At 42.2% G+C, this 14,076-nt stretch overlaps 1 protein-coding gene across 1 annotated transcript; it reads right to left on the minus strand.

Moving 5' to 3' along the window:
* Positions 1 to 12,106: 12,106 nt before the first annotated feature.
* Positions 12,107 to 13,873, minus strand: LOC103860626 (1-aminocyclopropane-1-carboxylate synthase 9). The gene is made up of 4 exons (XM_009138268.2): positions 13,707 to 13,873; positions 13,480 to 13,611; positions 13,225 to 13,385; positions 12,107 to 13,131 (listed from the first exon to the last, which is right to left on the minus strand). Exons 1-4 carry the CDS (start codon positions 13,851 to 13,853, stop codon positions 12,159 to 12,161), a joined length of 1,413 nt encoding a protein of 470 aa, XP_009136516.1. The 5' UTR covers positions 13,854 to 13,873; the 3' UTR covers positions 12,107 to 12,158.
* Between the last annotated feature and the right edge of the window lie 203 nt (positions 13,874 to 14,076).

The following is a 14,076-nucleotide window of genomic DNA, read 5'->3' on the forward strand; positions in this document are numbered from 1 at the left end:
TTGTCTTGATCGAAGAAAGACGAGTCAGTATGACTCTCTCTCCTCTCTCTCCTCTCTCTCGCGAACCTTCTCCACTGAAATGGACTCGGTCTCACCTTGAGAGAGATCTCCGTTTGCTCCACCTCGCAAACGTCGCTCCGATTGAAGAAGATCTTGCTAGCTCCACCACGATGGCGTCGCATCTCCTCGTTCTATCTCCTCCAATTGAAGTCTCTTCGCCGCAAGGCGATTTACTTCTCCGTGGCGATGAAAGCTGACTCCGTCAACCTTTTTTCTTTCAATATCCTCAGGTACATCTACTCTCTCCTTGTCTCGAGTGAGTAGCATCATCTGTTAAGAATATTGAACAGATCTTGTTAGCGTGTAGCTAACCTGTGGCATATTTTGCATGTCTTCCCAGATTGCTCTTTCGGATGCAGCTGAGATCCCGACATGTCTTTGAGCTCATGCCTGAGCTCCACCTCTTTCGTAGATCAGGTAATCCCCTGACTCAGCGGAACTATCTTCAATGACGTTAATCCTCTGTTGATTTGACTCCTCTCTTGTATTTCAGGAGTCGACTCAGCTCGATGATGAGCTGTCTGGATTTCTTTATTGAAATTCCTTGATTAATCAGACACTGTCACGTTCTGTTGGTGAGCCACTTCGGAATTACTCTTGTGACTCGTAACACTCCACAAACTTGTTACTAATATTTGTATCTTGTGGCTCCATGTAGATTTACTGTCTCTGAAAGATTCCATTTATGGTGCCTCTCTTAAGTTACCAGACCCTGATGCCCTATCTGAGTCTGTTCCTGTATGGGAATGTCTGGTGGTTCCCGGTTACTCCACCTGAATCGAGTACTCTTTCTCGATTCTCATTATCCTCCAGGTGATTCCTTGTTCTTTATTGACACTCCCTGTTGATTTAGATTCACAATTGCACACATACTGACCTTTGAGTTTGTTGTCTGTGTTGTGCGAGAGTGGACCTCTTCAACTATGAATCACCTGGAGCGTCTCCAGTCTTATCAGTTCACATTCAAAAGCTCACAGCAAAGCTGGAACTTCTGACCAGGTACCGTCTTTGTTAGGAAATCTGCAGGGTTGACATTAGTGTGAATCTTGTTTAGAACAATGTCTCCTGCTTCCACTAGGTCTCGAATGAAATTGAACTTGGTAGCTATGTGCTTTGTCTTTTCGTGGTTGACTGGATTTCTTGCTAGAGCTAGGGCACTTTGAGAATCGCAGTAGAGTTTGATTCCCTGTTGTTTGAATCCTAGTTCAGCGCATATTTCTTTTAGCCACATTGCTTCTTTAGCTGCTTCATTCATGGCCATGTACTCTGCTTCTGTGGTAGATAGAGCAACCACTGATTGTAAACATGATTTCCATGAGATAGTGTTTCCTCCAAACTTGAATGCATATCCTGTAACTGAGCGCCTTCTGTCCATGTCTGTTGCATAATCTGAGTCTGAGTATCCTTCCACTAGGAGTGTAGAATTCTTCTTGAATGTTAGATTCGAATTTACTGCTCCCTTTAGATACCTTAGAATCCACTGAACAGCTTTCCAGTGTTCTCTTCCTGGTTTACTCATGAATCTGCATACGTAGCCTACTGCGAAGCCTAGGTCAGGTCTAGAGCCTACCATGGCGTACATTAGGCTCCCCACGGCGCTGGCATAGGGAATCCTTTCCATCTGAGAAGCCTCCATTTTCCACTCGTCATCTGTAAGGCTTCTTAGTTTGAAATGTGATGCAGTAGGTGTTATCACAGGCTTAGCGTCCTGCATTCCGAACGTTTTTAGAACTTTCTCGATGTAGTTGCTCTGAGATAGGATTAGGGTTCCTTTCTCTCGGTCCCTTGTAATGTCCATGCCCAAGATCCTTGAGGCTTTTCCCATATCCTTCATCTCAAATTCTCCACCTAGCTTCTCCTTAAGATCTTTGATCACCGTTTTGTTTCCTGAGGCAATCAACATGTCGTCGACATATAGGAGTAGGTAGATAGCCTTATCTGTTTGAACATCTCTCATGTAGACACAAAGGTCCTTACTGCAACGTTCAAATAGCTGATCCTTCATAAAGGTGTTGAACCGATGGTTCCATCTTCTTGGGGATTGCTTCAGGCCATACAGAGACTTCCTTAATAGGCAAACTTTGTTCTCTGTCCCTGGCTTTATAAACCCCTCAGGCTGTTCCATTAAGATTCTCTCCTCTAGACTCCCGTGTAGGAAAGCAGTTTTAACATCCATCTGTTCCAGTTCTAAGTTCAAATTCACTACAATGCTGAGCATGAGCCTGATGGATACATGTTTTACAACCGGCGAGAAAATCTCATTGTAGTCAATTCCTTCTGTCTGAGAATACCCTTTAGCAACCAGTCTTCCTTTATAACGTTCATCCTCAACCCCTGGAATTTCTGGCTTTAGCTTGAATATCCATCTGCATCCCACAAGTTTTGCCTTTGCAGGCTTCTCAATGAGGTCCCATGTTCTGTTCTTTCTATGAGACTCCATCTCTTCTTCAGCCGCATTCTTCCACAACTTCTTTTGTGGACTTCTCATTGCCTCAGCATAGGACTTAGGTTCTTGAACCTCTAGGTCTGCAATGACATTGAGCGCGTAAGCTACAAAATTGCCATCTTCGTAGCGTGACGGAGGCCTCACGTTCTGCCTTCGTTCTCTATCTCGAGCCAGAACGTATGTATCCAGTGAGGCATGATCACCATCCTCACTCTCAATTTTATGCTCCTGTTCTGTGTCACCAGAGCTATTTGAGCTTTCAGATGATGAATCTTCTCCACCTTGATCAGGTGATACTTCGGATTCACCAGAAGAAGAAGGTCCCCTGATCAATTCATCACTAAAAGATACTCTTTTCTTAGCTTCCTTTTTGCGAAGCTTCTCGTTCTCCTTAGTTACTTCTGGGCTCTCCTTTTCTTTAGCAACAGTATGCTTGTATAACTCATCCTCGTTGAATACAACATTTCTGCTGGTTCTGCATCTGCCCTCGTTTTCTATCCAAACCCTGTAGCCTTTAGTGCCCATGGGGTATCCCACAAACACTCCCTTGATGGCTCTAGGTCCCGTTTTCTCCTCAGTTATGTGCACATAAGCAGTGCACCCAAACGTTCTGAGATGTCCGAAATCAGGTTTATAACCTGACCACACTTCTTCAGGCATTTTGAATTCCAGCGTAGAGTTAGGTGATCTATTAATCAAATGAATCGCAGTAGATGCAGCTTCTGCCCAGAAGCTTTGGTCCAAGCCAGATTCGGCTAACATACATCTCACCTTATCCATAATTGTTCTGTTCATTCTTTCTGAAACTCCATTCTGCTGCGGAGTGTAAGTGCAGGTTCTATGCCTCTTAATTCCAGCCTTCTTGCAGTAATCATCAAACTGTTTATTACAGAACTCCAAACCATTATCTGTCCTTAAACACTTGATTTTCTTCTCTGTCTTAGTTTCAACTTCAGCCTTCCATTCCCTGAACTTAGAAAATACTTCATCCTTAGTCTTCAGAAAATAAATCCAGACCTTTTTCGAAAAATCATCAATAAACGTAACAAAATACTTAGCTCCAGCAAGGCTGTCTGGGGTAGATGGAGAACCCCATAAATCAGAATGAACATACTCCAGAATCCCATTAGTCACATGTTTAGCTTTAGGAAAGCTTTGTTTGTGTGACTTTCCGATAATACAATGTTCACAGAAATCCAATGTCTTAACCTCCTTGTCAATGATAAATCCCTGTTTGACAAGTTCAGACATGTTTTTGAGACTCATATGACCGAGGCGTGAATGCCAAACATTAGTCATATTCTTCTCTGCTCTAGATAAATTAGCCTCTCCTCTTAAGACTGTCCCTTGAAGATAGTACAATCCCAGATGATATCTCCCAGAAAGAACCCTTTTATCATCTTTGTAGAAATTAACGGTAAGATCTTTTCCTTCATATCGACAACCTGCTGTTTCCAGCATTCCATATGAAATCAAATTTCTGCTCATATCTGGCATGTACCTGACTCCTGTTAAGATTACCAGAGAACCGTCAGGGTTAAGAATTTTGATCTTTCCAATTCCCTGAACATTGCTATGAGTGTTATTTGCCATTAACACTTTGCCTCCTTTGAATTCCTCCAAGTCAAATAGAAAACTCTTGTCAGGTGTGATATGAAACGAGCATCCTGAATCCATGACCCACTCATCTTTAGTATCTTGAGTACTGACGCTTAAGATTAGAGGTTCCGTAGACTCTGCTGCTATGTTGGCTGAGTCCTGAGGTTTGAAAGATCTCCTATCAGGGCACTATCTCTTCCAGTGGCCCTCTTTACCACATATGAAACATCCTTTGTTGCTTTTGTTGTTCCTAGGGCGTGACTTAGATCTTCCATTCCGGCTCTTGGATCTTCCTTTATAGGATTTTCCATTGCCCTTTCCAGATCGCTGGCTTGATCTTCCTCTATCATCCACCATCAGACCTTCTCCACCTGACCTGGTAAACTTGCCGCTCTCAATCAGCTCTCTTTCTTTGGACCTTGCGGCCCCTGTGACCTCAGCTAGACTCAGTGTGTCTCTCCCATATTTGAGAGTCTCCTTGAGTTGATCATATTTATTAGGTAGAGAACTTAGCAACAGAATTGCCTGAACTTCCTCGGATACTTCAACTTGCAGGTTGTTCAAATCTGCCACTAGCTTTAGGAATTCATCCACATTCTCATCAATAGATTTTGAATCAATCATCTTGAAAGTATAGAACCTGAGCTGTAGATAGATCCGGTTTGGTAACGAAGTCTCTGTGTACAGACTATTCAATGTACTCCACATTGCAGCAGCAGTCTCACAGTGTTGTATTTTCCTCAGGACTTTGTTTCCAACATTCAGCACAATCAGGTCCTTAGCTCTCTCTGATTTTTAGAATTTTGCAGGATCAACTGCAGGTGTTGGCGTGACGATTCCTGCCAGTCCCTTTCCAGTGTCTTTCATGGCAGACTCTGGTTCATCCTTTGTGTCAGCATCATCCTTTAAAAGCTTCTCATCAGTAAGGATAGCTTTTAATCCGAGCACTTCAAAATGAGCAAGCATTCTCACTTTCCATAGTGCGAAGTCACCATCTCCCTCGAACCTGTCGATCTCGATGCGTTCCTTTGACTTCACCATTGAGCAGGTACTGATTCTGTACCTCCTCTGTCTCTCTCTCTATCCTAAGCAACCTTGATGAAAACCGGAAGCTCTGATACCACTTGTAGAGATTATTAGCTTAGGTTACTTAGGTTAGGAGTTATCTTGACCTAGGTCTAGTACTGAAAGTAAAGACACAAGAGATTTAACGACTTCCTGGCCCTCGGCGCGGTACGTGTCGTGGGAGAACTTCTGCTCCCAAAATCCACTAGATCAAAGAGACACTAGCAACACCAATTCAGTGTGCTAGATAAACTGTTTACAAAGAACCAAATACTCCAAAGCTAGAGGATACAACAAAGCCCTTAGATAATAGTCTTAGGCCTAAGCTATCTATCTTGTATTGTTGTCTCCTTCCTCTTGCTTATCTCCCTTGATTGATCTGATCCTTGTTGCTGTAAACTATGATGTTTCCTTATTGCTTTCGTAACCCTAATCATCATACTCACATCTATTATATATGCTTCGTATGTGATCAGGTGTTATAGGCTGGAGTGGGCCTGTTGCGAACTCAGCCCATAGGGAACATGGTGTTGTTGCTGGCCCATTTGACTTCTGGCGAGGCCCAAGCTTCACAAATCTCCACCAGCTTGAATCGAGCCCAATAATAGCCCATCCGGCAAATCTTGTTGCCGACAGCCCAGCTCCTCCTTGTCTCTTTGTCTTGATCGAAGAAAGACGAGTCAGTATGACTCTCTCTCCTCTCTCTCCTCTCTCTCGCGAACCTTCTCCACTGAAATGGACTCGGTCTCACCTTGAGAGAGATCTCCGTTTGCTCCACCTCGCAAACGTCGCTCCGATTGAAGAAGATCTTGCTAGCTCCACCACGATGGCGTCGCATCTCCTCGTTCTATCTCCTCCAATTGAAGTCTCTTCGCCGCAAGGCGATTTACTTCTCCGTGGCGATGAAAGCTGACTCCGTCAACCTTTTTTCTTTCAATATCCTCAGGTACATCTACTCTCTCCTTGTCTCGAGTGAGTAGCATCATCTGTTAAGAATATTGAACAGATCTTGTTAGCGTGTAGCTAACCTGTGGCATATTTTGCATGTCTTCCCAGATTGCTCTTTCGGATGCAGCTGAGATCCCGACATGTCTTTGAGCTCATGCCTGAGCTCCACCTCTTTCGTAGATCAGGTAATCCCCTGACTCAGCGGAACTATCTTCAATGACGTTAATCCTCTGTTGATTTGACTCCTCTCTTGTATTTCAGGAGTCGACTCAGCTCGATGATGAGCTGTCTGGATTTCTTTATTGAAATCCCTTGATTAATCAGACACTGTCACGTTCTGTTGGTGAGCCACTTCGGAATTACTCTTGTGACTCGTAACACTCCACAAACTTGTTACTAATATTTGTATCTTGTGGCTCCATGTAGATTTACTGTCTCTGAAAGATTCCATTTATGGTGCCTCTCTTAAGTTACCAGACCCTGATGCCCTATCTGAGTCTGTTCCTGTATGGGAATGTCTGGTGGTTCCCGGTTACTCCACCTGAATCGAGTACTCTTTCTCGATTCTCATTATCCTCCAGGTGATTCCTTGTTCTTTATTGACACTCCCTGTTGATTTAGATTCACAATTGCACACATACTGACCTTTGAGTTTGTTGTCTGTGTTGTGCGAGAGTGGACCTCTTCAACTATGAATCACCTGGAGCGTCTCCAGTCTTATCAGTTCACATTCAAAAGCTCACAGCAAAGCTGGAACTTCTGACCAGGTACCGTCTTTGTTAGGAAATCTGCAGGGTTGACATTAGTGTGAATCTTGTTTAGAACAATGTCTCCTGCTTCCACTAGGTCTCGAATGAAATTGAACTTGGTAGCTATGTGCTTTGTCTTTTCGTGGTTGACTGGATTTCTTGCTAGAGCTAGGGCACTTTGAGAATCGCAGTAGAGTTTGATTCCCTGTTGTTTGAATCCTAGTTCAGCGCATATTTCTTTTAGCCACATTGCTTCTTTAGCTGCTTCATTCATGGCCATGTACTCTGCTTCTGTGGTAGATAGAGCAACCACTGATTGTAAACATGATTTCCATGAGATAGTGTTTCCTCCAAACTTGAATGCATATCCTGTAACTGAGCGCCTTCTGTCCATGTCTGTTGCATAATCTGAGTCTGAGTATCCTTCCACTAGGAGTGTAGAATTCTTCTTGAATGTTAGATTCGAATTTACTGCTCCCTTTAGATACCTTAGAATCCACTGAACAGCTTTCCAGTGTTCTCTTCCTGGTTTACTCATGAATCTGCATACGTAGCCTACTGCGAAGCCTAGGTCAGGTCTAGAGCCTACCATGGCGTACATTAGGCTCCCCACGGCGCTGGCATAGGGAATCCTTTCCATCTGAGAAGCCTCCATTTTCCACTCGTCATCTGTAAGGCTTCTTAGTTTGAAATGTGATGCAGTAGGTGTTATCACAGGCTTAGCGTCCTGCATTCCGAACGTTTTTAGAACTTTCTCGATGTAGTTGCTCTGAGATAGGATTAGGGTTCCTTTCTCTCGGTCCCTTGTAATGTCCATGCCCAAGATCCTTGAGGCTTTTCCCATATCCTTCATCTCAAATTCTCCACCTAGCTTCTCCTTAAGATCTTTGATCACCGTTTTGTTTCCTGAGGCAATCAACATGTCGTCGACATATAGGAGTAGGTAGATAGCCTTATCTGTTTGAACATCTCTCATGTAGACACAAAGGTCCTTACTGCAACGTTCAAATAGCTGATCCTTCATAAAGGTGTTGAACCGATGGTTCCATCTTCTTGGGGATTGCTTCAGGCCATACAGAGACTTCCTTAATAGGCAAACTTTGTTCTCTGTCCCTGGCTTTATAAACCCCTCAGGCTGTTCCATTAAGATTCTCTCCTCTAGACTCCCGTGTAGGAAAGCAGTTTTAACATCCATCTGTTCCAGTTCTAAGTTCAAATTCACTACAATGCTGAGCATGAGCCTGATGGATACATGTTTTACAACCGGCGAGAAAATCTCATTGTAGTCAATTCCTTCTGTCTGAGAATACCCTTTAGCAACCAGTCTTCCTTTATAACGTTCATCCTCAACCCCTGGAATTTCTGGCTTTAGCTTGAATATCCATCTGCATCCCACAAGTTTTGCCTTTGCAGGCTTCTCAATGAGGTCCCATGTTCTGTTCTTTCTATGAGACTCCATCTCTTCTTCAGCCGCATTCTTCCACAACTTCTTTTGTGGACTTCTCATTGCCTCAGCATAGGACTTAGGTTCTTGAACCTCTAGGTCTGCAATGACATTGAGCGCGTAAGCTACAAAATTGCCATCTTCGTAGCGTGACGGAGGCCTCACGTTCTGCCTTCGTTCTCTATCTCGAGCCAGAACGTATGTATCCAGTGAGGCATGATCACCATCCTCACTCTCAATTTTATGCTCCTGTTCTGTGTCACCAGAGCTATTTGAGCTTTCAGATGATGAATCTTCTCCACCTTGATCAGGTGATACTTCGGATTCACCAGAAGAAGAAGGTCCCCTGATCAATTCATCACTAAAAGATACTCTTTTCTTAGCTTCCTTTTTGCGAAGCTTCTCGTTCTCCTTAGTTACTTCTGGGCTCTCCTTTTCTTTAGCAACAGTATGCTTGTATAACTCATCCTCGTTGAATACAACATTTCTGCTGGTTCTGCATCTGCCCTCGTTTTCTATCCAAACCCTGTAGCCTTTAGTGCCCATGGGGTATCCCACAAACACTCCCTTGATGGCTCTAGGTCCCGTTTTCTCCTCAGTTATGTGCACATAAGCAGTGCACCCAAACGTTCTGAGATGTCCGAAATCAGGTTTATAACCTGACCACACTTCTTCAGGCATTTTGAATTCCAGCGTAGAGTTAGGTGATCTATTAATCAAATGAATCGCAGTAGATGCAGCTTCTGCCCAGAAGCTTTGGTCCAAGCCAGATTCGGCTAACATACATCTCACCTTATCCATAATTGTTCTGTTCATTCTTTCTGAAACTCCATTCTGCTGCGGAGTGTAAGTGCAGGTTCTATGCCTCTTAATTCCAGCCTTCTTGCAGTAATCATCAAACTGTTTATTACAGAACTCCAAACCATTATCTGTCCTTAAACACTTGATTTTCTTCTCTGTCTTAGTTTCAACTTCAGCCTTCCATTCCCTGAACTTAGAAAATACTTCATCCTTAGTCTTCAGAAAATAAATCCAGACCTTTTTCGAAAAATCATCAATAAACGTAACAAAATACTTAGCTCCAGCAAGGCTGTCTGGGGTAGATGGAGAACCCCATAAATCAGAATGAACATACTCCAGAATCCCATTAGTCACATGTTTAGCTTTAGGAAAGCTTTGTTTGTGTGACTTTCCGATAATACAATGTTCACAGAAATCCAATGTCTTAACCTCCTTGTCAATGATAAATCCCTGTTTGACAAGTTCAGACATGTTTTTGAGACTCATATGACCGAGGCGTGAATGCCAAACATTAGTCATATTCTTCTCTGCTCTAGATAAATTAGCCTCTCCTCTTAAGACTGTCCCTTGAAGATAGTACAATCCCAGATGATATCTCCCAGAAAGAACCCTTTTATCATCTTTGTAGAAATTAACGGTAAGATCTTTTCCTTCATATCGACAACCTGCTGTTTCCAGCATTCCATATGAAATCAAATTTCTGCTCATATCTGGCATGTACCTGACTCCTGTTAAGATTACCAGAGAACCGTCAGGGTTAAGAATTTTGATCTTTCCAATTCCCTGAACATTGCTATGAGTGTTATTTGCCATTAACACTTTGCCTCCTTTGAATTCCTCCAAGTCAAATAGAAAACTCTTGTCAGGTGTGATATGAAACGAGCATCCTGAATCCATGACCCACTCATCTTTAGTATCTTGAGTACTGACGCTTAAGATTAGAGGTTCCGTAGACTCTGCTGCTATGTTGGCTGAGTCCTGAGGTTTGAAAGATCTCCTATCAGGGCACTATCTCTTCCAGTGGCCCTCTTTACCACATATGAAACATCCTTTGTTGCTTTTGTTGTTCCTAGGGCGTGACTTAGATCTTCCATTCCGGCTCTTGGATCTTCCTTTATAGGATTTTCCATTGCCCTTTCCAGATCGCTGGCTTGATCTTCCTCTATCATCCACCATCAGACCTTCTCCACCTGACCTGGTAAACTTGCCGCTCTCAATCAGCTCTCTTTCTTTGGACCTTGCGGCCCCTGTGACCTCAGCTAGACTCAGTGTGTCTCTCCCATATTTGAGAGTCTCCTTGAGTTGATCATATTTATTAGGTAGAGAACTTAGCAACAGAATTGCCTGAACTTCCTCGGATACTTCAACTTGCAGGTTGTTCAAATCTGCCACTAGCTTTAGGAATTCATCCACATTCTCATCAATAGATTTTGAATCAATCATCTTGAAAGTATAGAACCTGAGCTGTAGATAGATCCGGTTTGGTAACGAAGTCTCTGTGTACAGACTATTCAATGTACTCCACATTGCAGCAGCAGTCTCACAGTGTTGTATTTTCCTCAGGACTTTGTTTCCAACATTCAGCACAATCAGGTCCTTAGCTCTCTCTGATTTTTAGAATTTTGCAGGATCAACTGCAGGTGTTGGCGTGACGATTCCTGCCAGTCCCTTTCCAGTGTCTTTCATGGCAGACTCTGGTTCATCCTTTGTGTCAGCATCATCCTTTAAAAGCTTCTCATCAGTAAGGATAGCTTTTAATCCGAGCACTTCAAAATGAGCAAGCATTCTCACTTTCCATAGTGCGAAGTCACCATCTCCCTCGAACCTGTCGATCTCGATGCGTTCCTTTGACTTCACCATTGAGCAGGTACTGATTCTGTACCTCCTCTGTCTCTCTCTCTATCCTAAGCAACCTTGATGAAAACCGGAAGCTCTGATACCACTTGTAGAGATTATTAGCTTAGGTTACTTAGGTTAGGAGTTATCTTGACCTAGGTCTAGTACTGAAAGTAAAGACACAAGAGATTTAACGACTTCCCGGCCCTCGGCGCGGTACGTGTCGTGGGAGAACTTCTGCTCCCAAAATTCACTAGATCAAAGAGACACTAGCAACACCAATTCAGTGTGCTAGATAAACTGTTTACAAAGAACCAAATACTCCAAAGCTAGAGGATACAACAAAACCCTTAGATAATAGTCTTAGGCCTAAGCTATCTATCTTGTATTGTTGTCTCCTTCCTCTTGCTTATCTCCCTTGATTGATCTGATCCTTGTTGCTGTAAACTATGATGTTTCCTTATTGCTTTCGTAACCCTAATCATCATACTCACATCTATTATATATGCTTCGTATGTGATCAGGTGTTATAGGCTGGAGTGGGCCTGTTGCGAACTCAGCCCATAGGGAACATGGTGTTGTTGCTGGCCCATTTGACTTCTGGCGAGGCCCAAGCTTCACAATAGCCAACATGTGTACAATGCAAAAGATATCAAACTTACGAAAATATGAGATGTACTTTTTTTTTTTTTGGTCAAATTTTTTTGGTCAAAATATGAGATGTACTTATCTTTTACATATGAGATGTACTTATCTTTTACATTTATATGCATACACACGCAGCTTGCCAGCTTACGAAAATATGAGATGTATTTTACAAAAGATATCAAACTTACGAAAATATGAGATGTACTTATCTTTTACATTTATATGCATACACACGCAGCTTGCCAGCTTTCGCTGACAGTACAAGGGGATATATTTAAATAGCCATTGCAAACGCAAACTTGGATCCAGTGCACTTAACTAGTAACACTTACATCCAAAAGAAAAAAATCACAACAGGCTCTTAAAGAAGCACACATACATGAATAATTAAATAAAATATAGTTATATGAAATGAGAAAGAATATAGTGTTATTTTTTAAAAGAATATAGTGATATAAATATTTTGGAAAATGTTAATACACTTTCCAAAATATTGAAAAACGAATTATTTATATAAATATGAAGATTTTTGTGCCTTAAACATGGGACGATGATATTAATTTCATCGTTCATCAGGTACACGGTCGGTCCATGACACCCGGAAAACCCAGTTAGAGACAGTCCTCTTCCTCAAACTCTTGATCCTCTCATGGCTGCTCTTTGATATCAATCTCCTACTATCTGTTGACTCTACGTATTCTTTGAGCCTTTTCATCGCCAAATCGAGTGTCTCTTCACTCATGTTAGCGAAACAAACCCTAAACCAACCCGGTTCAGTACAATGACACGATGAACCGGGTGAAATGTTCAGTTTCACTTCATATACAATCTTCTTCCATAGCTCGAGCTCTGCTTCGAATGTGTTTGTGTCCAAGAGATGTCTCATGTCGACCCAACAAAACAAACCAGCGTTGCTTTTAAGACAAGTAACCCCTGCAGCTTCAAGACCGGACACGAGTTGCTTTTGACGAATCTTGAGTCTTTTCTGGTTCTCGTTGAGGTATGTTCCTGTGAACTTCTTGTCGGAAAGCAGTGCAGAGAGAAGGTACTGTGTTTGGGAAGAAACGAGGCCGAAACTCGACATTTTTGTCGCAGCCGAAACAACCATTTCGTCGTTGGAGTATATTGCTCCAACGCGAAAACCGGGTAAGCCTAGATCTTTGGAAAGACTGTAAACGACGTGAACCCTTTTGGAGACTTCGCTGTTCTCGAGTTTTTTGTCTTTTAAGACATCCATGACACTAACGAATTGTTCGAACCCGAAAACTGTACCTGAATAGATCTCGTCGCTTATGAGATGAATGTTTTTGGAAGTAATGAAGTCAACGAGTAGGTTAAGTTCTCTTCTGGTCAACATTGTGCCAAGTGGGTTAGATGGGTTGGTAACAAGAACTCCTTTGACCTTAAGATCAAGCTTCTGAGCTTGTTGATAAGCTTGTTGAAGAGCTGATTCTGTTATTTGGAACCCATTAGAGCTCGAGCAATGAATGGGTACGATCTCTGCTCCCGTTCTCCATTTCAAATCCCTATCAAATCTGTATACACATAAGCGAATGAAATGTCAGTTCCGGTTTCTTGGGGGCCAAGTAAAGTAAAGATTAAACAATTAGTTAGGGGTTAGAAATTACCCTGGATAGTAAGGAGTGGGTAAAAGAAAAGCATCTCCGGGTTCCGCTAGACAAAACATGAGAGTTTCGTTGGCAGAGGTTGAACCAGCAGCTAGGACAATCTTGCTTGGATCAAATGTTACTCTATTACCTCTTATTTCCTCCATAAACTCTGCCAAAGCCTGTGGACAGGTAAACCATATTAGATTACTTGTGTCTTAAGTTAGATATTTATTTTTGGAAATATGAGGGGTACCATTTTAGTTACTTAATTACCTTCTTGAACTCGGGTAGGCCATGATAATCTTGGAAGAGAGCAAGTTCTTTGAAAATGGATTGGCCGTCCTTCTTGAGCCCGGCTGCGTCCGGATTCTTAGCTAACCATGTCTCTATGAGATCAAAACATAGCTGCATACAAAGGAACATCATATTAAGTACCAAAGAAAAAAGATTGACTAATGATTTGTCGATTGGTTTAAAAACTTGGAGTTATATATATTTACCTGATTTTCGGCAAGACCCATTTGAATAATACCATTAGGGTTCTTGATTTCGTCGTAAGGGTTCTTCTCGTATTCTTCCCATCCCAAGAAGTAGGAAGAGTCTTGTCCATGAGCATTGCTTGTCACTTTTGTCGACAACTGTTTCATTTTTTGTATATACAAAAGAATTTTTTTGTTTTTAATGAGAGATGATCAATGAAGAATAAGAGATTGGTTGTTGGAGAGAGAGATGTTGAATTAGGTTTCGTTAGTTGGTGAAGAGTGAGATGTGGGATGTAGATGCTTGAGGTATGTGGGATGTGTATATATACATTTTTTCCTAAGAAACTTTGTCTCCACATGTGAGAGACAACTTCCGTTTTTTACTTGA

This window comes from Brassica rapa, chromosome A03 (assembly GCF_000309985.2).
Source record: "Brassica rapa cultivar Chiifu-401-42 chromosome A03, CAAS_Brap_v3.01, whole genome shotgun sequence".
NCBI lineage: Eukaryota > Viridiplantae > Streptophyta > Magnoliopsida > Brassicales > Brassicaceae > Brassica > Brassica rapa.

Coding starts and splice junctions, on each gene's coding strand:
- LOC103860626 (XM_009138268.2), bottom strand. CDS start 13,853: ATGAAACAGTTGTCGACAAAAGTGACAAGCAATGCTCATGGACAAGAC. Junction 13,386..13,479: donor GCCTACCCGAGTTCAAGAAG/GTAATTAAGTAA, acceptor ACCTGTCCACAG/GCTTTGGCAGAGTTTATGGA. Junction 13,132..13,224: donor CCCACTCCTTACTATCCAGG/GTAATTTCTAAC, acceptor ATGTGTATACAG/ATTTGATAGGGATTTGAAAT.